We start from the raw sequence: 24989 nt of genomic DNA on the forward strand, positions 1-24989 counted from the left end.
TCGAGTTTACCCTAATGGATCGAGACGATATTTTAATATTAAATTTATATAATAAAGGTAAAAGAAATATATTAAAAAAAAAGGAAGAAAAAAATAGTATTGCTCCTCTTGGCATTGCCTCCTTGGTGGGCTCTCCTCTCTCTATATAATTTGACGTCCGTATTATAAGAGGGTCTTTCCTGCCTCCCTTTAACCCCAAAAATAATTATAGTAATATATATTTTATTTTATTTTTTATTTTATTTATAATTTGTTGCTGTCAAAGTTTTGCTTTCCCTTCCCTCCTTCCCTCACTTTCTCCTTTGTTCTCATCTCTGACCTAATTCTCTTCTTCTTCTTCCTCTTCACAAACAAAAACTTGAAAGATTTATTTGGGTTTTGAAGATCAAACAACTTTTGTTTTGAAAATCGAAGAATTTTTGTTTTGAAGATCGAAGAATTTGGTGTTGAAGATCATGACTCCATCTAACATGGCAAGCCAATTTGGTGATACCACTTACACCAAGGTTTTCGTGGGTGGCTTGGCTTGGGAGACCCAAAAAGACACCATGAAGAATTACTTTGAGCAATTTGGTGATATCTTGGAAGCTGTTGTTATTACCGACAAGGCCACCGGACGATCCAAAGGCTATGGATTTGTAATCATCTTCTTATTCTAATTTCTCCATCTTGTTCTTGTTCTTCTTCCATTTACTCTTTTCCTTGTCCCTTTTAGGTTACTTTTCGGGAACCCGACGCTGCCATGAGAGCTTGTGTCGATGCGGCGCCGGTCATCGATGGTCGGAGAGCCAATTGTAATCTTGCTTCTCTCGGTGTTCAGAGATCTAAACCCTCCACGCCTAAGCACGGTATATTCACATTTCTATACTCAGATCTATTGATTTTGATGTTGCATGATATTGTCTACTTTGAATATAAAGCTCTTGTGACGTTACTTTTAGTTTTATGGAGATAGTGTTTGTTACTATAAGATCCCACATCGGTTGGAGAAGAGAACGAAACACCATTTATTAGGGTGTGGAAACCTCTCCCTAGCAGACATGTTCTAAATACCTTGAGGGAAGCCCGAAGGGGAAAGCTCAAAGAGAACAGTATCCGCTAACGGTGACTTTACTTTACTGTGAGATCCCACATCGGCTGGGGAGAAGAATGAAACATCCTTTATAAGGGTGTAGAAATCTCTTTCTAACAGACGCGTTTTAAAAACCTTGAGGGTAAGCCCGAAAGGGAAAGCCCAAAGAGAATAATATCTGCTAGAGATAACTTTACTTTTAGTTTTATGGAGAGAGGGTTTGTTACTGTTGTAAGATCTCACTCTCGATCAGGGTTTGAAAACCTCTCTTGTAGAAGCGTTTTAAAAACTTTGAGGGTAAGTCCGAAAAGAACAATATCAGTTACTTGTATACTTACGATCATTTAGATGTGTGTTTAAGTGTTTGATTTTGTGTTTAAAGAGAAAAAGAAATGGGAATTAACAGGAGGAGGAGGAGGAAGAAACTTTAGGGTATTGAGCTCTTTCCAGACTGGATTTGGAGGGAATGTTGGCTCAGCTTTTCATTCAACACCAACTTTCCCTCATTATGCTATCCACCAAGGGATCCCTTACAATCTCTATGGGTACTCTTTCTCTCTCTCTCTCTCCTTTTCTCTTTCTACAACGTGACTTGCCAACTCATATCTTCACTTTAATTTATGACTAAGAATAAAGTTTTTATTTTTCCTTCATAATTACTCTAAATTAATTGATATCATTTCCTATATTCATATAATGCATTAAATTCTCCTTTCCTTTTGTTTTTTCCATTCCTTTTATTAATGCATGCATGGGATTGCATGGATTTGTGAATAATTGGGTAATTGTTATTATTGTTGCTTGTTTAGGTACTCTTCATACTCGCCCGACTACGCTTATCCCACGGTTCGTACAAACCTTTCTTGTTCTTTAGATTATTTTCAGTTTTGAGTATCTTTCTTTTTAATCATCGTTAGAAATAACGACTTTGGTATGATATTGTCCACTTTGTACACAAGCTCTCATGGGTTTGCTTTGGACTTTCTAAAAACCTCATATCGATGGAGATATATTCCTTACGTATAAATCCATGATCATTCCTGTGAAATCTCACATCGATTGGGGAGGAGAACAAAACACCCTTTATAAGGGTGAGGAAACCTTTCCCTACTAGACGCGTTTTAAAAACCTTAAGGGGAAGCCCGAAAGGAAAAGCCCAAAGAGGACAATATCTATTAGCGGTATGCTTGAATCGTTATAAATGGTATCAGAGCCAGACACTAGGTGATGTGCCAGCAAAGAGGCTGAGCTCTGAAGGGGTGGACACTAGACAATGTGTCAGCAAGAATGCTGGCCCCAAAGGGGGTGGATTGGAGGGGTCCCACATTGATTGGAGAAGGGGATGAGTGCCAACGAGGATGTTAAGCCTCGAAGGTCCCACATTAATTGAAGAAGGGAATGAGTGTCAGCGAGTATGTTGGACCTTGAAGGGTTCTGAGACCCTACATTAGTTGGAGAGGAGAACGAAACACCCTTTATAAGGGTATATAAATATTTTCTTATTAAACACGTTTTAAAAACCTCGAAGGAAAACTCGAAAGGGAAATCTCAAATAAGACAATATCTGTTAGTGGTGTGCTTGGACTATTACAATTCCTTAAATTAGCCAATGTGAGACTCCGTTCCGACCATCTTTAACAATCATGAAATTCACAAAGAATAGTTGAAGTAATGGAATGGAATAAATATTTAGGAAGAGAAAAAGAAACAAAAAAAAAATTAAAAGGGTTTTCAAGGACGGTAAAATTTTAATATTCTTTAGGGTGGAAGAATCTGTGTCATTGCGTGGTGGTCAAACTGTTGAAAAAGTGAAAGTTAAAAGACACCAAATCTGTGCTTCCTTCTCTTGTCGTTTGACCCGACAGTTTTTGTTTTTACATTTATTATTTTGTAACAGTAAATCACTTTTCTTACAGTTTTTTTTTTTTTTTTTTTTTTTATGGGTTTAGTGTTACGGTTTTTGTTACACGTTCTTTCATGCATGTAATCATGTAACTGCCAACTGTAAGCCGACCATTTTGGATTATCAACCTAAGTTCAAATTAAAAAAACAAAACTTTTAAAACTAAAATATCGTCTAGTAAGGAGAGATTATAACATTTTCTCGGGGCCCAGCGGCCTTCTTTGCACACCGCCTCTATCCTCAACTATCTTGCTGACACATTGTCCGGTGTCTGCCTCTGATGTCATTTGTAACCGCCTAAGCTCACTACTAGCAGATATTATCCTATTTAAGTTTTTCTTCCGAGTTTTCCCTCAAAGTTTTAAAACGTGTCTATTAAGAAAATGTTTCCACACTTTTATAAAAAATATTTCGTTCTCATTCTCACCTGATATCGAATCTCACAATATTAGAGTCGTGTTGAGTTGGAAAATCTTTTGAATTTGGGTTGGTTAGATTCATGGCTCGATTAACCTAAATACAACCCTACAACCGAACCCCAATTTGGGTTGAGGTTGGGTTGACGGATTTTTTTTAATTATTTAAGAAAACTTTGTTTATTCACCGTGCATATTACATTAATATGCACGTTAAGAATGATGCTCTGATACCATGTAAAAAATGATGTTCTGATATCATGTTAAGAATAAGAAACGTCAGAGTCCCAAAAAAAACATCAAACATTTACTCGTCGCAACATATCATTAACATTAGTAAAAAAACGTCAAATATTTTTAACTTTCATAATAATCTTAAAAGTATGATTGAGTTGGATTGAAACCCTTGAAAAACATCAGGGTCCCAAAAAATTTAACCAACGATAAAAAAAAAAATTATAATTCAACCCGACCTTTATTATTTATTTCCATTATTAATATTATTTATATGAGGGGTTTTTTAATTAATTTCCAGAGCTATTATAATGTGTACGGCGGAGCAACTGCACAGTACCCCATGTACGGCACCGGTCCCGGCGGCATATTGAGTGGAGCAGCGGCGGCAGCAGCGGCCTTCTACCCTTATTTCCAATTCGGGGAAGGAAGCGGCGGCGGAGCTAATGGCTTCACCGGCGGTTCCGGGCAGCAGGGGTATGGCGTTCAGTACCCTCACCACCTGTTGCAGTACTCGGCGGCCCTTAATTCAACTCCAACAACGTTCCCTCAGCACTATGCCGCTCCTCCTATGTCTCTGCCTCCCACGCCCCCCACTTTGCCATCAGGTTCGTCTCCGCTCTCATCTCGTTCGATTAGTTTAAAACAATTATGTCCATCTTCGAAAATAAAAATTAAAAAAACAAAAGAGTTATCAAATCAACTCATTGTTAAGGATATTTAGTCTTCCATTATAGTTTATATTAAGAATCATACTTTGATATCATGTTAAGAATGAAAAGCTCTGATACCACGTTAAGAATGATGCTCTGATACCATGTAAAAAATGATGTTCTGATATCGTGTTAAGAATAAGAAACAAAAGTAAGATTGAAAGTTCAAGAAACATAGATGGGATCGAAATTACTGTGATCTAAAGTCCGATTTTTCACAATGTTTAAATAGAATACAAACGAAAAACTAAATCCTAAAAATAAGAGAAAATATTCTACTAACGAAATCGAGAAGATAAAGATAAATAGTTTATCATAGTTACATATTTGACCTTTTATTATATTTGTCATCTTTTTCATTTACCCAGTAATTTATTTGATAATTATAAATAGAGAATTTTCACCATTTATGTATGTGTGGTAGTTTTAGCAAATATTCTCACTAATATCTTTGTATCTTTGACAGTGTTTTTCGCTATTCCACAGGCGTGACGATGGCTCTTCCTACACCAATCCCACATCGCTAAACGTCCTCAAATTTCCTCCGAAACGAAAAATCACAAGCCCTAACCATGGTTCCATCTCTTTCTCTCTTCACTCTTTTGGCCAATGGTCAGCCCTCCGTCGGGGTTGAGCCAACCAACCATAGCTAACCTCACCAAAATCATGCATTATTTTTTTTTTTTTTATCAAAAGTGGTTCTTAGGCCATGAAGGGACTTGGCCCTAAGTTGGCTAATTATGCACATAGCTACGTTTTAATGTTTGATAGCCTAAGGAAGGCTACAAGGATAGAACAAAAAAACATTTTTCCAAAGGAAAAAAAAAAAAACTCCAAAAAGCTAATATTTTTCTTCCCGAAAAAGCTAATATTTTTCTCATATTGTAATTAAATTTCAATTAGGAGTAATCACAACACGCTGCTTCTGTGAAGATCAGCGAATAGCTCCTGAACTCATCAGGGTTAGCGTTAGGGTTAAGAATATGTAGCGTTTTTGTTGCTATTATTACAAATTAATTAACTTGGTCTAATCAACCAACCCATTTCAAAATATTCCCCATGGGTTTGGGGAATGGTAATGAAACCCTTTTATTAATCAACTCTTAAGCACATTATTAGTTATTTCTTGTAATTAAACTTCACAAACAATGGTGGCTTAACTTATGGGAGTTATAGCCATGTTTATTTTTGGTAAAGGTTTTGCATTTAGGTCCCATAATTAGGAGTTAATTAGGATAGGATTAAGCATCCATGATTTTGAGACTCCATTAATGGATATTGGAGGTCTCAAAATAAGCATTTTGCATGTGAGCCCTTGGGAGATATTTGGGTTCCCTTTGGCTTGTTCTTTCACTAACCCTAAACCAACCATGGTTAGGACTTAGGTCAACTTCATTTCTGTCTTCAATATTCCCATTTTACCCTCCTCTCTATCATCCATCCCAATCACCAATGTGTATGTGTGTTCAAGGGCTTTCTCGTCATGGAGTTGGTGGACCTTGGAAGCACTGTTTTTCATTGATTATGTCTGTAAAAGAAGAGCCTTTGTTCATGTCTTTTTATGGTTTGTAATGTAATTAGATACTCTATTACCCTTTCTTTATATCAAGACTTCTGGCTAAGATTTGGTTCTTCATTAGCTGCTTGAAGAATAACCTACGTACCTCAATATGAATTGCTTCTTTCTTTCTCTCCATTTCTTGATTTCTTGATTTGATTTGATGTTGGGCGTTTGAAAGTGTGTGTTTTTTCATTCAAAATACTTTATTCTAAAACGTTTTTGAGACTAGACTCTCGAGTTTAGAACAAATTAGTCTTCAATTTGGTTCCTTTTGAATTTGAAATTTTAGAACTCAAATTTGAGACTTCTTTCGGTTGAGAATTGTTGGGAGAAGAGTTCTGCATCTGCTAATTAAGGAGTTGATCGTAGGTTTAAAGTAAGGAATGCTATTTCCATTGGTACGAGGTATTTTGGGGAAATCAAAAGTAAAGCCATGGGTGCTTATGCTCAAAGTGGACAATATCATACCATTATGGAGGGTCGTAGTTTCTAACATGGTATTAGAGTCATGCCCTTAACTTAGCCATGAATCCTCAAATGTCAAATAAAGAAGTTGTGAGATTCGAAAGTGTAGTTAAAGTGACTCAAGTGTCAAACAAATTGTGTACTTTGTTCGAGGACTCCAGAGAAGGGGTCGAGCCTCCATTAAGAGGTAGGCTCTTCGAGAACTCTATAGGCCTTAGGAGAGGTTCTACGGTGTAATTTGTTCGAGGGGAGGATTGTTGAGGATTGTTGGGAGAGGAGTCCCACATTTGCTAATTAAGGGGTTGGTCATGAGTTTATAAGTAAGGAATACTATCTCCATTAGTATGAGGTATTTTGGAGAAACCAAAAGTAAAACCATGAGTGCTTATCCTCAAAGTGGAAAATATCATACCATTGTGGAAGGTCGCGGTTTTCTAACTTGATACCAAAGTCATGCCTTTAACTTAGGCATGTCAATAGAATCTTCAAATTTCGAACAAAGTAGTTGTGAGCCTCGAAGATGTAGTCAAAAGTGACCCTAAGTGTCAAACAAATGGTGTACTTGAGAGCTATAAAGAAGGAGTCGAGTCTCAATTAAGGGGGAGGTTGTTCGAGAGCTCCATAGGTCTCAGGAGATGCTCTATGATATACTTTGTTCGAGACGTTGTAAGCCTAGAAAGTGTAGTAAAAAATGACTCGTGTCAAACAAATGATTTACTTTGTTCGAGGGCTCTAGTAAAAGAGTCGAGTCTCGATCAAGGAGGAGGTTGTTCGAGGATTCCATAGGTCTCAGGAGAGGCTCTATGGTATACTTCGTTTGAGGAGAAAAGTCTCAGATCGGCTAAGTAAGGGGTTGATCATAGGTTTATAAGTACCGAATACTATCTCTATTGACATAAGACATTTGGGAGAAACCTAAAACAAAACCATGAAAGCATGCTTGTAATTAGTTTGAGCCGTTCCTTCATGGGTCCTTGAATTGGACCTTACAGTCTTGCTCTATTGATGGGGAAGGGAATGAAAATGAAACAGAACCATTAAATTGTATGATTCTTTGTTTTAGAAGCACGTATTGTTCCAAAAACACATCCAACCAGTTGTGATTTGTGACCTTTTTGACTTTGAGAGTTAGAGGCCCACCTTAAAGATAAAAAGTGAAAAAGGTAACCCTCTTCTTCTAGACAGACCTCTAAGACCATTAATTATTTGACTCTCTCCCTTGTCGGTTTCCCGTGGTTCTACTCGTGAATCATTAAACTTGACTTATACTCGAGCAAATTTAGAAAAATTATTAGTGATTCCTTCATCAAATACACTTAAAAAATTTTCTGCTTTGGTTATTCATTTTGATGTAGGTCGATCAAGGGTCAAAACCAACATCTCCGACTCTAATATTTTAACTTAAAGTGAAATCTACGAGGTGATATTTTTCTTTTGGGTGGGTTTTGTAATATAGTTCCAAATGATATGAAATCAACCCAATGGAAAGCTCGGTTGCCAAATGATAAGGAATCACTGCAAAGATGCAAAGAGAGTAAGATTCAAATTATCTTGTTGATCAAATATCTAAAGGCAAGAACACTTGTTTGAGATTCGAATCACTCTACAAGAAAGATCGATCATGTCTTGTTGATCAAATATCTAAAGGAATCACTACAAGGGGAGTAAGATTCAGATTACCTTGTTGATAAAATATCTAAAGGTAAGAACACTTGTTTGAGATTCGAATCATTCCACAAGAAAGATCGATCATGTCTAGCTTGAATGATTCTTGTTGATCAAATATCTGAAGGCAAGAACACTTGTTTGAGATTCGAATTACTCGACAAGCAAGATTGATTATGTCGAGCTCAAATGATTCTACATGCAACCTAAACTACATAGAATTACAAAGAAACTTAGTCATTGGCTAAAAGAAAGCACAAATGCTCATTTTACTATATTTTCCAAGTCTTCTTACAAATACAACATACATGGCTTTATATAGCCTCAAAATGAAACTCTTGACCTTACACTGAGACATTTAAAGAGTTTGTAACATTCATACTTTATAACAATAATTAGCGACTATGAATACTTTATGACTATAATTAGCCACTAGGTAAACGTAACTTTAAATAAAAAATCTTAAAATACATTAATGAAATACCGTAATTTTGTAATCCACCTAAATTTTATAACAATAAAACTTCATTCTTTTTTCAACGTGGCATGAATTGAAATATCTTTTAATAATTTAAACAACATTTTCTTTACATCTTTATTGAAATATATTGTATGATTGATGTCTCTAGGTTCATATCAAGTTGGCTAAGTATCGTAAAAGAATAGCGTAAAAGGGTAAGAGTTTGTAAGATTATGTTTAAATGTGTGGTTTTGGGAGAGAATATTTAGACTATTTGTGGAGGATGATAGATTGTTTGATTGATGGTAAATAAAGTGTGCTATTGTCAACTTCATTTATTTTCATTATCTCATTTCCATGCCTTTGCTTCAAGATCAATTCATTATAATTGCGAAAACGATTTTCGTTCTAGAGTTGAGTATATAGGAAAAAGAGTCGATTTTGAAAGGCTTCGATAGTGACATGTTATCTAATTATCAAAATGGAAATGTATGATATTTCGTATTTCTATAATCGAACGTTTGTTTTATATGATATTTTTAATCGTAGGTTTGAATCCTGGTTTTATATATTCCGCCAATTTTTACTCAACGATATTAGAAAAGACCAATATAATTTTAGAGTTTTGACTAATGAATACGTAAAATTCCAATGAAACTATTTTTATGTTCGAACGATCAATTAGGAACCATTTGGAGGATATTCTTAATAACAAAAATATGGGATCATAACGACATGTCTCTGAATTAAGGATTGATATCAGATGACAGGCCACCAATCCCCTCTTAGATGAGATGGAATGAGATCTGAATCTTGTAGTGGGTAATACGAATAATGAATTCCTTATCCAAAGTTTGAAACATTGTACGAGTTTCATCGTTAATCGAACTAGTTTTCTAGGCTTGCAACCAAATCCTTGATTGCAACAAGGGATAAATATTATCGGTTGCATATGCACGTGTTTTTCAAACGTGCATATAAGAGGCTAAATCCTCTTCTAATCATGTTGAGAAAACACGATCCTATATAATGTGTCACATTTGAAACTTTAATATGTTGTTCTAAGTAGAATAGAACCAAAGAAAAAATATTGTAAACGAAGAAATGAGTTTGGGAAACAATTACAAAATGAAAATACAAGACTCAAATACAAAGATGGACTGACACTTTGAAACGACCCCCTATGTCACTGTAGGGTCTCGAACGCTCCTCCACCTCAACCGACAATCTGTGAACACCTGAAAAGAAAGAAGAAAGAGATGAGTATAAAAATACTTAGTAAGCAACCTACTTGCAAGCTCTCATTGCATTCTTAAACTAGTAGGTATTTATAGGCTTTACACTGTACTCTAGAAAGTTTTGTCCAAGTCTCTACTACTATATGAGCATTTGGGGTGCCTCAAAGTTTCGAGTGGTATTTTAGCGGCTCATGGACCCAAATTTGAATGCATTGAAGAATTAATATACCTAATGCTCACAACTAAACTCCCCTAGCCGACTAAGCTAGATAGCAGTCGGAGCTCCTGAGCCAGAAAGAACACAACTTGAACGTAAGCCGAAGACGAGCTGTGGCTACGGATCGACTGACACGAACACCACACGTGGGGGAGGAGACGTGGCTAAGTCTCAGGTCGACACATGGGTATCGAGTTGGCACGCAAATCTGGGTTGGGCCGTGAATCTTGGCCCAAAGTCTACTGGGCCGAGTAAGTTGCGCACGTCTGACGGGCTGAGGAGGTTGGCTGGGCTATGGCTATTGGGTGCATTTCCAAACCTGCCAATTTTGGTCCAAGGCTCCAAGGCTACAGTTTTGGGTCGGATGCTTACTGAAGTTGAGGCTTGGATTATGGCTCGGAACCCGAAGCTGTAAGTGGGTATGAGCATAATATTATTATTATTATTATTATTATTATTTGTATTTTCTTTCCTATTTTGCCATTTAGCTACCTTTGATATTTAATTGTTCTAGAACCATCCACATTTTCTTCAAATTAAAATTGGTAACCTTAAGAAATAATTATAAACACGTGGATATTTGATAGTGGGTCGAACGTTTTTGTAACAACCATCGTTACATGTGGCTTCTCGATTTTGCCACAATACTTTGACGAAAGCTATTTATCTTGAACGAAGGACCTTTATTTCTCAAGCTAGGATTCTTACTAGCCTCTCTTCATATCTACAGAGGCTCGTAATCTATCACATGCCTCAGATAGGTCAGGTCCTTTTAGAGCATGGACATGTCGAATACGTCTACACTACAGAGAGAGATGGTGGTAGGGCTAATATGTATGACACTGACCCAACTCAATCTAGGATGTCGAAGGGTTCGATGAAGTGTGGTCTTAACTTGCTATGTTCTAGCCTTGATCCTCTCTACAACTTTATTAGTGGTTGGACCCACTTTTGACTCAAAAGTTTCCATTTCCTTCTCATTCCAACCTATTGAAACCTGCACAACTTCCCATGACCTCAAACAATGTCATACCAATAGTTGTTTGGAAACTATTGACTCCATAAGGTCGAACTTTTGAGTCTCAACTACCTACAAATTTCAACGTGTCGGCATGTAACATATTTTCTAGAATTTGGTTAAATTGTTCGATCTGACCACTTTTCTGTGAGTAATAATTAGGAATTTAAAGAAAAAGAGTGAAAAATTACCCAAAGGTTAGGTCAAAGGAAGGAAAAGTTCGAAGAAAAATCGTTAAATAATATGAAAAGTGTTACGTTTTAGGGTTGTATGGAAGATAAAGAGTGCTAGATAAGGTGGTTCAACCTGAAATCTAAAGGTAACCCATTGAGGGAAGAATCAAGATTTATGTTTCTTTAAAGCATGGGGGGAGGTTCTACCCTTTTTGGATAGGATTAAGAACTAGGAACAAGGTCGAAGGAGGTGCGAGCGTGAAGTACAACGTAAGAACAAAAGCCATAAATCCGTTAGTTTTGAATTCAAATAACTTGATTGGTAATTATTTATAGAGGCTAAAATTAAACACTTAGGATTTGTGGCAATGAGATCTGTAACAATATAGATGAGATCCGGATGAAATTCGGTTTATAGTATGAAATTATTGAATAGGGACAATAAGAGAATTAATGAAAAACTCTTGAAAATTGCAGAGGGAAAGAGGTTGAAGATGATAGGCACGTGAGACGCACGCACGTGTGGCTACGAGTAAGAGTGCGACTGGCCAAAGCTACAGGTGCATGAGGTTGGTTGTGTTGGTGCATGAAAGCGCGTGCGGCCTCCATTTGACCTTCCGTTCGTCTCGTTTGACTTATTTTGATTTGATCTCTCAAGATTACTTTTCCTAAAAATTGGAAAATATAAGTCCAATTAGGAGGGATTGTAATAGTATTACCCTAGTGAGAGTAAACGGCAAGAAGAAAAGAGTTAACAAACCAAGTAAGTAGCATATCGATACTCTTAAGAAGTTCTTAACTTGTTTTATGTTCGTGAGCACGTTGATTATAAGATTAAGAGTTTAAAATAAATGTGAGCAATGCTACAAATTCAAAATGAAAATGTTGTATGACTTTAAGTTATGTTTTTTAGTTGATTATGCTTTGGGCTATATATATATATACGAGTGTTTTTAGTATGCTAATCACCTCGAAATTTATGACCGACAAGCTGTGTGTTAAGATAAGGACAATGAGAATACTTGACCATCATATTGTATGATGTTACAGGCCGCCAGAGAGTTTAGTAGATATTTGACTGACAACGATTCGTACATACATGTCTGAAAATTGAGATAACCATACAAAGAGTTAATAGTAAGTTAGCTACTTACTAAATAAATAAATTACTCATCGACATTATTTTCATTTTCTTTCTCGATAAGTGTGATATTGAGTGACTGAGGCGGATGCGGCCGAGTTATTGACTATAGAGAATCCAATCTAGATTCGAGTCTATTCATTAGTCTTATCTTTTTTTTTTTTTGTATGACTACGTTCTGCACTTGCTTTACTTCTTCCGATGAGGCAGCGTTACATCAGTGCTTTCTAAAGTCCATCGCTATATTTTCTCATTTCTATTCTCGCATGCTCAATGGTTCAACAACCCTACCAAGAATGATGTTTCAAAGTCTGATTAGCTCTTCCATAGCTAGCACACATAATCGCTTTCAACACGGTAATCCACCATTTGTTGACTAGAAAAAAACCATTGACAACCCCTTGTTAGCTAATTTATAGTTCTAGTTAAATCGAGGGTCTTCTTATTGGACTTCAATAATTCGCTGGCTAAGCATGAGTTAGACGGTGAGCAATGTCATCTATTCTATAACTCCTTTGGTCACTACCGTTATTTCTGCTTGCACTTGGGTTCTCTAGTGATATAGCTCACGAGTGGGTTGTCTTCCAACTTAGTGCATTAGCAACTACATTTACCTTCCTGGCATTGCACTGAATGTCTATATCGTAATCCTTCACTAACTCTAACTGCTTCTGCTATCTCATATTCAACTTCTTCCATATAAAGAAGAACTTCAAACTCTTTATAACCAAACCTTTATATTTTACTTTAAAGAAAAATAAAATAAGCTGATAAATAGAGTAATTCTAGATTACCAAGAACGCTTATAAGTTGAACCCAATCGTGTCGAGAAATTAAATCGTTAAAAATTTAAAATTTTGGGAGGTGGTTTTTTTGGTATATTATCAAGAGTTTAATTTAATTTTAATAAATTTTAAATTTAGTTTCTATTATTATTTTTTATTAATTTTAAAAAATAAAACAGTGTATATTAGCATTTTATTTACAAATTTTGACAATTAATAACTTTAAATGATAAAATTTAATTTTAAAAGACTAAACATAGGAATAAAATTTAAAGTACAAAAAGTAAAATTATATTTTAACCTAAACCGTTTTTAAAAAAGAACCAAATATATAATAATAATATTATTATAATTAGTATTATTATTTTATTATTATTATTGAAGGAGGGTAATATTGGATGTAGTTATGGTTTAAAGGAATTATGGACGAAAGGCTTGGGTCTACCTATCTCGATAGGACCTCATAAAAGAATGGGAGTGGGAGGTTCCATATTATCGAGCCGAAGGGCAGCACTTCTGTACGTGGTCGTAATATGTCACCTCGTCTCGTCCCCGCACTACAGCATTTCAGAGTATCTATACACTATTTCCGGTTTACTAAGAAAGAAGATAGAGTTGAGGTGGAGGTGACATATGTAATACGTCAAGTATGACTCGAAGAAATACATAGCCATAAGGAAAGATGTTGAGGGCATAAATGGAAACAGATTATTGAGATTCTTATTATAACAATTTGACTAGGAAATTGAAATTACTAAAAACGATATTCGTGAAGAGGCTATATAAAGTTATGTATGTTTGTAAAAAAAATATTTGTGCCTTCTTCTCCCCTAAAGTTAAATTTCTTCATTGTTTTATATCGTTTAAGTTAAATGCTTAAAATAGCTTGATATGATCTATCTTGTTGGTAGGGTCATTAGAATCTCGAACAATGTGACGGAGTAAATTAAGGATACATGAATGAACTGAGGCTCGAATGAGAACCATCTTTAGGATAGAATGACTAAGAAAAATTTAAAAAAAAGGAAAGTTGGCCTAAATAATTTTTTTGTGGTTTAATCACAAGAATTTCATGGTTAAACGTGTCTTACTTTTGTTAGCACAAGAGTAAGAACATAGCATGCTAGAAAGACTCGTATTGGTTTATGGAGTAGTCTTATGTAATACCCCGAGAAAAAGCCTGCCCTAATAAGGTTTCTAAAGATTTCGGACTATTGAAAGAGGGTTAGAAAGGAAAAAGCAAGCATAACAAGCAAAAATGTCATTTTTTTTCAGAAAAAATGTAGAATGGTTAGGAAATGGTTAGAAATTCAAAAAATAAAAATAAAAATAAAAAATAATAATAATAATAAAATATTAAAAAATGTAAAATTACTAAAACACCCTTAAACTTCAAAGAATTACGAAAATACGACAATTAGAAACTTAGATTTGCATTGGTGAGTGTCCCGTATAAAATTCTTGGATCTTGTCAAATCTGAGTATGTTCTAGAGAAGACACAACTCATCGAACTCAACGCCCAGTATTCAAAATGAAGATCAGTTGCCTGTTGATTGGAAGTATTTTCAGCCATAATTCCATAAAAATCAACCTCAAATTTATGATAATTTTGGAGGTTTTGATGAAGGTTTAGAGTTCATCAATAAAGTCTAAGTAGAGACTTTCATTTAAAGAATTGAGTTAAGTCGAGGCTTTAATTACAAGTTCTAGCCTTTGAGATTTTAGATTTCCTACTATGGATTTTCTTCCCAATTTGAGAGCCATAATCCACCACTATACTAAGTACTGAAGGTGCCTCAAACATAGTTTCTCAATTTGGTCCGCCATTAAAGAAAGGAGGCTGAAGATCGAAAATTCAATTCGAGCCACGTGCAAATTCGTCAAGAGAAACCTATCTTATTCAGTTTCTACACCTCTAAGAAGCATTTTCATGGAAGACAAAGGAGGCTAACAATCAGAGAAAAATATTTTCAGGCAAGATTTGGGGGTATGTTACAGGTAGTGGGGTTAGTCCTTGACTTTCAAACAACGATGAAGGGAACTCTAGGTTCATCCCTGATTCTTTGTAACAATTAAGATGCTACCTCATGTTAAGTTTTATGATAACCCTTACTTTTCAAGCTACTAGGAGGTTACCCTAACCTAAGATGAGATCATGATTAGCACTTGTCTTCAAGTAACTAGAATGTTACGTCATAATAAGTTTTAAGATACCCTTGGTTTTCAAGCAACTACGAGGTTACCCTAACTTGAGATGAACTCATAGTTAGCACTTGATTTTCAAGTAACTAGGATGTTACCTCATAATAAGATGGTTACCCTAAGATAAGATAAGATAAACTCGAGTAAGCACTTGGTTTTTTTAGTAATCAAGATGCTACATCAAGATAAATTTTAAGATAACCCTAGATAAGAATGCTGCTAAAAAAGAAAGAAATAAGTTTCAAGTAGGTTTTGATTTTCAAGTTATCAACGTGCTATCCTAAAGATCAAGCGAGTAAGTAATAGGTAGTCTTTAATGTTCAAGTAGTCAACATGGTCATGAATCAATTCAAGCATGTTTACTATACAACCAACCCTAAGGAACCCAAGCTTAAGAATGACGAGATAATAAGTCTGTTAGGACCACTCGAGACAAAAGAATTAACAATAAGACTCAAGATCAAGAAATAAGGATAAGGACATGACAAGAAATAAGTGCAGTACCTAGCATACCTCAAATAACATGATTAAAAGCCTACAAGTAAGCTACTTATTCAATCTTTGTACTCATTCCATGTTTTCAATATTTTTTTGAAGTAAATAAGGAGCTAGTTGAGGTTGGGAGTAGACTCGAGCAGGTGTTCTAACCATAGTAAAATAAAATAATAATAAAATAGAGAGAAAAAAGGGCATCTCTCAACTCCTCCCCTAAAATATGTCTCTCAAAATGGTTTTAAGCAGATTTACGTGAGGGGAGGAAAATTTGTCCCAAAAGAAAAAAAGACAAAGAAAAGTAAAAATATGGGAATATGATTCCGGACTTATTTTTTCAATTTAAGTTTTATTATCAAACATGGTATAGAAACAATGAAAATAAAAAATTTTGAGTCAATTAAGTTTATATTCAAAATAGGTGAAACTAGATATAAGTGAGAACGAATTGGAAGGACGAAAGCAACTAAATTTGGAGCTACATAGAACTTTGGCTAATGGCAACTAAGTAAGTGGCCTTAACATAGGACATGCTATAAATTGCATGAGTGACAATTTATGATGTATGAGCTATATCGTACGGTGTCGTAGACTAGTATATGATAATTTATGAGTATATGATGATGTATGAGTTATGATGCTTGATGATGTGTGTAATATATATAGCTTTTTATATGACATACTTGATATGTTGATGCACTTTATGACGATATGATGAGTATGATGATTGCATGACGTTTGTCTTAATGTGTTGATATTTTCCATATTAAGCATGATATATGATGATGAGTGCTAAATTTAATCAAGCAGAGCCCCCTTCTTAGCTCTTGGTGCCTGCTTTAGCCAATCGAAGCATATAGATCCATAAATCGCTTTCTTACGCTTGCATACCAAGTTATAGGATGCCATATTGCATCATGTCGATAGACCGACATAGGACACAACCTAGGAGAATGAAAATGATATTAATATAAATATCCAATGAGCATGTGTTACTTAGTGTGGAGCCCCTTGGGGATTCACACTCGCATGTGTTACTTAGGGGCTCCACACTCCACGTGTGTATCGTGTGTAGGGAAGTACTACACATCCAATTTCTCAGAGATAGGTCTCAAGAGCATGATTGCATGTGTTTGCATTTGCATGGCCCACTATAGTAGGGCCACTTATTGAGTATTCTTCGAAATACTCAAGTCATGTACCACATCATTTTTCAGGCAAGGTGCACCTATACGGAGAATGACAACATCATGAGCAGAGACTGTGGCACATTCATAGGGTAGACTCATATTTAAAGTTCTAGTCTTAGGTTATAATAGGTTGCTTTGCATTTCATTATTTTAATTTTTTTTCTCTCTAAATTTTTGTATTTCAGATTCAAATAGTAAGACCATGACTATGTTTTCTAGAGAAGAGGATGTTTTAAATGTTTTCGACATTTATACTATAGATGAAGTTTTCTTTTAAGAGTTATTTTTCCGGATAAGAGATTTGCGTAAGACATTAGTAGCGACTCCAAGTATGTAGAAATTTAGGATCGTTACAGGTGCCATAAACGAGCCCCACCCGTCATCCTCATCCCTATTTTGTTTTGAATATTTTTTTCCGTTCCTTATTTTATATTTTAACTACTTATGTACGAACTCTATTTTGATATAACGTAAATATACTATGTATTGTATTATAAATTTTCTTTGTTTTATTTTGCAAAAAGTTTGTCTATCTTTTTTTACCATCGAGTCAGCCTTAGGTCTCAGCTTGTGAAAATTGGGTCGTGACATCTTCACTCTTAAGAAGTGAGGAATAGGTAACTTGACCATATCACAGTGGATGTGAGAATATTTGCTAAAACCAGTTTTCTATTTATAATCAAATAAATTATAAGGATATAGAAAAAGTAATAAATGGAAAGAACAATAAATGAAAGATAAGCTATAGTAAGCCCTAATGGAAAGAAAATATCTAGATATTTGCATGTAATAAAAGATCAAATATGATATATATGGTAAACTATAATTCAGTACTGAGCATCAGATTTGAACGAACATGAAGCTCGAATCTGAAAAATTCAAAAAGAGGTTGAGAAACACTTTTTTGGGAAGATGTCAGCAACCTGGTTCGAAGGAGATATAGAGAAACACTTTCTTGGCAATCGAAAACTATAGAGGGATCGTTGCTCAACGATGATGCTGCCTTGGCTCCAGCGAGAATATGTCTAACCCACGAAGTAGAAGGGGGAAACTCAGAGGAAGAAGGAGAATAGAGAGAAAGGTTTCGATGGTGACTATGAACAAGAGAAGTAGAAGACACCAGAAACTGAGAATGAGGACTTTGGGCGTATTTTAGACGAAGAAAGAGAGGGGCAGAGATGGAGTGGGGTTTACACCCTGTGGACTGGTTTGCTATTGAGCAAATGAGCACGAGTAAGAATATCTCGAACCTATTTTAACTTACTAATAAAGAGACCATCAGAAGTAGGTGAAAAGCCTCAATGATAGATCCATAGACAATGATTCTATTCACAGCACCACCATTGCCAGGAGTAAAGGCCAACGAAGAAGCAGTAGTCGGAGCCGGCGCCATAGCAGGTGTTGAAGTCCAATGGACGGAGAGGGAGCCACGCCCCCCAGAGCAAGGGAAAAAATAGTGTTGAAGCCAGAAGAGTCACCACATGGGCGAAGGAGCCAATTTTGGCAAGGAGGCCGATAGCGACTTGGTTGGTGAAGAGGCCAGTGCGGCGCCCAGATTCCGAGGGTGAATTTCTGCATAATGTCAATAGGCTTCTCAAGATTCTGTATATTTTCGATGAGAATGCTGATGAGGGTTTCTATGAAGGAAGGAAGATTGAGAAGAAAATGAGAGCGGATATGTTGGCCAAGGGAAAACCGATTGTGTTGGAAAAGGTGAGATTGTATGTATAGAGTATGGCAAAGGGTGATTTGGAGGTCAAAAGGGTGGAGCCGAAGAGTAATCAATCGGCTCCGCCTGCGGCATTCATGGAGTCTACCCCTGCGATGTCAAAGCTAGCAGTGGTGGTGGGGAAGAATAGTAGAGGATTCAAAAGCAAACGAAAAGAAATGATCGAGGTTGCTAAATCGAAAGGGCTATGATACCATCAGAATATTTGCTAAAATCGTCACACCTAAATGATGTGAAAGTTCTCTATTTATATTCAAATAAATTAGAAGGATATGAAAATAACAATAAATGAAAGATACATATGGTAAGTAGTAATGTAAAGCAAATATCTCGATATTTGACTATAATAAAATATCAAATATGATATATATAGTAAACTATAATTCAATACTAAATATTCTTAACAGGATGCTAGAGAATGCGGGGCCATGAGGTGCTGAACCCAAATTTTGAATTCTTCAATAAAGTTGTGAGGTCAAATTCCCAAAAGTTACAATCATTCGAAAAAAATCATCTTGGATTTTTTACTTTAGCATATGTGATCTAAGCGTTTTATATCTCTCGAAGATTCATTAAGGTTTTTAAATCCAAAAAAATTAAAAAAATTAGTTAAATTTGATTTTGAAATCAAGAATTTATATAGTAAAACTTAGCTTTTACTTCATATATAATTGCTTGAGCTTTGTAGGAGGAAGAATGAGACGAAAGTCAATAGGCAACGGTGTTGATGTATCTTATTTTGGCTACAACTCATAAAAAGTTTTATATTTAATAAAAGCATTTTCTCATTATCTAAGTTACCAAATATAGTCTATGTTAAGGATAGTTGACCGTTCATTATAAGGCAAATATCTAGATATTTGCCTTACATTACGGGTTACCATATTTGCCATTTTATTAAATGCAAATATATTGTATTCATTTATTATTCTTTCCTTTTATCGCTATTTTCTTATTATTTGTAATTTACCTTATTTCTGTATTCTGTAAATGATTATAAATAAGAGAACTCTCACCACCATTTGGGTGTGGTGGATTAATCAAACATTCACATGGTATCAGAGCCTTTTCGGTTTAACAACCGTGATCCTTTCTTCTCTATGGCTTCCGAATCTTGTTATCATCTTCTTCCTTTCAATACTCTAATCCATATGATCACCATCAAACTTTCTTCCTCCAATTATCTTCTTTGAAAAAGCCAACTTCTCCCTCTCCTTGAGAGTCAAGACATGCTGGGCTATGTCGATGGAACTATGGTTCCACCACTTCGCTTTGAACCAGAAACCTCCTCAACATTCAACCCCAAATATTTGTCATGGAGAGCAGCCGATCAACGACTTCTCTGTCTCCTGCTCTCCTCTCTCACTAAGGAAGTCATGGCTGTTGTCGTTGGTCTCCATACTGCACGTGATGTTTGGCTTGCGTTGGAAACTACGTTCAGCCATCAGTCAAAAGCTCGTGAACTGAGACTCAAGGATGACTTGCAGTTGATGAAACGTGACACAAAACCTGTTGCTGAGTATGCCTGTGCCTTCAAAAAAGTTTGTGACCAACTTCATGCCATTGGTAGACCCGTCGAGGACATTGATAAAGTGCACTGGTTCCTTCGTGGACTCGGCACCGAATTTTCAGCTTTTTCTACTGCTCAGATGGCTCTCACCCCTATCCCCTATTTTGCAGATCTAGTCTCTAAAACTGAAAGTTTTGAGTTGTTCCAGCGCTCCCTTGAGTTCTCTGACTCCACTCCTACAACATTCACAGCCACTAATCGTGGTCGCACCCATGGAAGTCACCCTGCTTCCTTTACCAACCAGCGAGGTCGTTCTTATTCTCACAAAAACAACTCTTCTAATCGAGGACGAACCCACTCAAGTCAGGGTCGTCGACCACCTCATTGCCAAATATGCCGCAAAGAGAGCCATTATGCTGACCGCTGCAACCAACGGTATGTTCGACCTGATTCTTCTCATGCTCACCTTGCTGAAGCCTTTAACACGTCATGTTCTATTGCTGGACCCGATGCTGCTGATTGGTTTCTGGACACTGGAGCTTTGGCCCATATGACTGCCGACCCATCAATTCTGGATCAGCCTAAAAATTACACGGGTAAGGACTCTGTGATCGTAGGAAACGGTGCATCCCTACCCATTACCCACACCGGTACTCTTTCTCCTGTTCCAAATATTCACTTATTAGATGTCTTGGTTGTCCCTCACCTCACTAAAAATATTCTTTCCATAAGTAAATTAACGTCTGATTTTCCTCTCTCCGTTACATTTACTAATAATCTTATTACTATCCAGAATCATCAAACAGGAAGGGTGGTGGCAACCGGTAAAAGAGATGGAGGTCTATATGTGCTGGAGCGCGGCAACTCTGCTTTTATTTCAGCCCTTAAAAACAAATCTTTACGTGCTTCATATGATTTATGGCATGCTCGTCTGGGTCATGTGAATCATTCTTTTATTTCTTTTTTAAATAAAAAAGGTCATCTTTCTCTTACGTCTTTATTGCCTTCTCCATCATTATGTAATACTTGTCAGCTTGCGAAAAGTCATCGATTGCCTTATTCCTGCAATGAACGTAGGTCGTCTCATGTGTTAGATCTTATTCATTGTGATCTTTGGGGTCCTTCTCCCGTCAAATCAAATTCGGGTTTTCTTTATTATGTTATTTTTATTGATGATTATTCTCGATTCACTTGGTTTTACCCTTTAAAATTTAAATATGATTCTTTTGATATTTTTCTTCAATTTCAAAAATTTGTGGAAAATAAATATTCTTCTCGTATCAAGGTATTTCAAAGCGATGGTGGTACCGAATTTACTAGTACTTGTTTCAAAACTCATTTACGTAATTCTGGCATCCACCATCAACTCTCTTGTCCATATACACCTGCTCAAAATGGTCGTGTTGAGAGAAAACATCGTCATGTGACTGAGACTGGCTTGGCCCTTCTCGTTCACTCTCATCTTTCTCCTCGTTTTTGGGTTGACGCCTTCAGCACTGCAGCTTATATTATCAACCGGTTGCCTACTCCACTTCTTGGAGGTAAGTCACCCTTTGAACTCCTTTATGGCTACACTCCACATTATGACAATTTTCATCCCTTTGGTTGTCGTGTTTATCCTTATTTGCGTGATTATATGCCTAACAAGCTTTCTCCCCGCATCATTCCTTGTATTTTTTTGGGTTATAGTCCTGTTCATAAAGGGTTCCGCTGTTTTGATCCCGCCACCACTAAGCTATATATCACTTGCCATGCTCAATTTGATGAAACTCACTTTCCTGCTATCCCTAGCTCCCAAGCCCAACCTCTTTCCACTATTCCTATTTCAAATTTCTTGGAACCACATTTTCATCATATTGATTCATCCCCCCCTACCACTTCATCACCGCACATTCCTCAATCCAGTTCATCCCCGTGTGATATTTGTTCTGACCTTGTAGATGAGTCTGTGCAGGTTGATACTTCTCTTGCAGGTTCCACTTTGCCACCCTCGACTTCTAATTCGACCTCTATTGAACCTCCTGTTGATTTCTCTTCTTTGGGCACTCATCCTATGATCACACGCGCCAAAGCTGGTATATTCAAGACTCGTCATCCAGCAAATCTTGGTATGTTGGGCTCATCTGGACTTCTCTCTACTCTTCTTGCATCCACTGAGCCAAAAGGATTCAAATCTGCGGCTAAGAATTCTGCTTGGGAGGCTGCCATGGATGAAGAAATTCGAGCGTTACAACAAAATGATACTTGGACTTTGGTTCCTCGCCCTGCCAACACCAACATCGTGGGCTCTAAATGGGTGTTTCGTATTAAATATTTTCCCGATGGATCCGTCGAGCGTTTCAAGGCTCGTCTCGTTGCCAAAGGTTATACTCAGGTTCCTGGTCTTAACTACACTGACACTTTCAGTCTGGTTGTCAAAGCTACCACTGTCCGTGTTGTGCTTTCTATTGCAGTCACAAATAAATGGCCTCTTCGACAACTTGATGTCAAGAATGCTTTTTTCAATGGAACGCTTATTGAACGTGTTCATATGGAACAACCTCCTGGGTATGTTGATCCTCGATTTCCTATGCATGTTTGTCTATTAAAGAAAGCTCTCTATGGCTTAAAGCAAGCTCCTCGTGTTTGGTTTCAGCGTTTTAGTTCATTTCTTCTCACACTTGGGTTTTCTTGCAGTCGCGCTGACACGTCCCTTTTTGTCTTTCATCAGCAATCTAATCTTAACTATTTGCTTCTTTATGTTGATGACATTATTGTTACCGGCAACAACTCATCTCTTATTAACAGCTTTACTCGCAAGCTTCATTCTGAGTTTGCTACCAAAGATTTGGGTTCTCTCAGTTACTTTCTTGGTCTTGAAGCTTCACCCACTTCTGATGGTCTCTTTATCAGTCAGTTAAAATATGCTCGAGATATTCTTACTCGTGCTCAGTTGCTCGATAGTAAACCAGTTCACACTCCCATGGTTGTTTCTCAACACCTGACTGTTGATGGTTCTCCTTTCTCTGATCCTACTCTCTACAGATCTCTTGTTGGCGCCCTTCAGTACTTGACTATTACGCGTCCAGATATTGCCTATGCTGTCAATTCTGTCAGTCAATTCTTGCATGCCCCTACTGCAGATCACTTTCTTGCTGTCAAACGTATTCTTCGCTATGTCAAAGGAACACTCCACTTTGGTCTTACCTTTCATCCATCCACTGTTCCTAGTACGCTAGTCGCTTATTCGAATGCTGACTGGGCTGGTTGTCCCGATACTCGTCGTTCTACATCCGGCTATTCTATTTATCTTGGTAACAATCTCATTTCTTGGAGTGCCAAAAAGCAACCTACTGTATCACGCTCCAGCTGTGAATCTGAGTATCGTGCTCTTGCCACAACTGCTGCTGAACTTCTTTGGGTTACGCATCTTTTGCATGACCTCAAGGTCCCTATTTTACAGCAGCCCTTACTCTTATGTGACAACAAAAGTGCTATTTTTTTGAGCTCTAATCCTGTTTCTCACAAGCAAGTCAAACATGTTGAACTAGATTATCATCTCCTTCGAGAACTTGTTATCGCTGGCAAACTTCGCACACAATATGTACCCTCTCATCTCCAAGTTGCTGACATCTTCACAAAGAGTATTTCTCGACCTCTCTTTGAATTTTTCAGATCCAAGCTTCATGTTCGTTCAAATCCAACGCTCAGCTTGCGGGGGGGTGTTAAGGATAGTTGACCGTTCATTATAAGGCAAATATCTAGATAGTTGCCTTACATTACGGGTTACCATATTTGCCCTTTTATTAAATACAAATATATTGTATTCATTTATTATTCTTTTCTTTTATCGCTATTTCCTTGTTATTTGTAATTTACCTTATTTTTGTATTCTGTAAATGATTATAAATAAGAGAACACTCACTACCATTTGGGTGTGGTGGATTAATCAAACATTCACAGTCTAAAACTTAAATAACAAAAACAAAAAAATGGCCACTTATTTCCATTCCAATACTCACCATTTATATTCTCACTCACTTCAAGTTACCACTCTCAATATATTGAACTTACAATGCAACTACTACTACCTTTTGCTTCTTCATTTTCTTCTCTCAATGACTAAAACTCAACCACAACTTATCGAACGTCGACTTGGATCTAACGTTTCGATTTCGAGTTCTTTTCGAGGGGTTCGAAAGCAGAGTTGGGGTCGCTATGTATCTGAGATACGGTTACCAGGGAAGAAGACACGTGTGTGGCTTGGCTCCTTCGCCTCCCCAAAGATGGTCGCACGAGCCTACGACTCGGCAGCTGTATTTTTGAGAGGCACCTCTGCCTTGCTCAACTTCCCTGACTCTGTCGGCTCGCTCCAACAACCGGAGTCATGCTCGAGAGAACATATTCAATCGGCAGCGGCAAAGGCAGCAGCGCAAATGAGAGAGATGGAGGTTGGAGAGAGAAGGGCGAGCAACGGATTGAGTCGGACCATGTTTGAGGAGATGAAGGAAGTGCCATTGTTGAGTCCATTGAGGTTGGCTTGGCTTGGGATTGGACCAGCCTCGGACGAAGAAGACAATTTGTTATTACCCGACTATTTCTAAATTTCTAACCACAAATTTCGTGGGATAAGTTAGCCATGTAATTTGAGTCATTTGATAATGCTTTATCAATTGTATTCGTTTTGGGATGAATGTGGTCATTCATAGAAAGGGAATAAATGGTTAACCCTTATTGTACCGAAACGAATTACCAATAGAAAGAAACAGAATTAATAACATAATATTTTTCGAGCCAGAGTTTCTTTTTGTTGCATAAAACGGGA

General features: G+C 36.8%; 2 protein-coding genes across 7 annotated transcripts; both read left to right on the forward strand.

Annotated features, from left to right (window-relative positions):
• The first annotated feature begins 220 nt into the window (after nt 1-220).
• LOC111472695 (RNA-binding protein 24) lies at nt 221-6028 on the forward strand. 6 transcript variants are annotated; one of them, XM_023118308.1, is made up of 6 exons: nt 221-638; nt 716-848; nt 1479-1617; nt 1882-1918; nt 3927-4233; nt 4825-6028. In XM_023118308.1, exons 1-6 carry the CDS (start codon nt 456-458, stop codon nt 4863-4865), a joined length of 840 nt encoding a protein of 279 aa, XP_022974076.1. In that variant the 5' UTR covers nt 221-455; the 3' UTR covers nt 4866-6028. The 6 variants fall into 6 exon arrangements, with proteins under 6 accessions (XP_022974076.1, XP_022974078.1, XP_022974077.1 ...); XM_023118310.1 differs by having other exon boundaries at nt 1485-1617; XM_023118309.1 differs by having other exon boundaries at nt 222-638; nt 1482-1617.
• An 18254-nt stretch (nt 6029-24282) lies between these two features.
• LOC111472680 (ethylene-responsive transcription factor ERF022-like) lies at nt 24283-24768 on the forward strand. The gene has a single exon (XM_023118284.1). It carries the CDS (start codon nt 24283-24285, stop codon nt 24766-24768), a length of 486 nt encoding a protein of 161 aa, XP_022974052.1.
• Nucleotides 24769-24989: the final 221 nt, after the last annotated feature.

Source organism: Cucurbita maxima, unplaced genomic scaffold, assembly GCF_002738345.1.
Source record: "Cucurbita maxima cultivar Rimu unplaced genomic scaffold, Cmax_1.0 Cma_Scf00084, whole genome shotgun sequence".
NCBI lineage: Eukaryota > Viridiplantae > Streptophyta > Magnoliopsida > Cucurbitales > Cucurbitaceae > Cucurbita > Cucurbita maxima.

What these genes read in the sequence shown, in the direction of transcription:
- LOC111472695 (XM_023118306.1), top strand. Translation starts at nt 456, where the DNA reads ATGACTCCATCTAACATGGCAAGCCAATTTGGTGATACCACTTACACC. An exon ending in GATCCAAAGGCTATGGATTT is followed by an intron (nt 639 to 715) that starts GTAATCATCTTC and finishes TGTCCCTTTTAG; the next exon opens with GTTACTTTTCGGGAACCCGA. An exon ending in ATCCCTTACAATCTCTATGG is followed by an intron (nt 1,618 to 1,881) that starts GTACTCTTTCTC and finishes TTGCTTGTTTAG; the next exon opens with GTACTCTTCATACTCGCCCG.
- LOC111472680 (XM_023118284.1), top strand. Translation starts at nt 24,283, where the DNA reads ATGACTAAAACTCAACCACAACTTATCGAACGTCGACTTGGATCTAAC.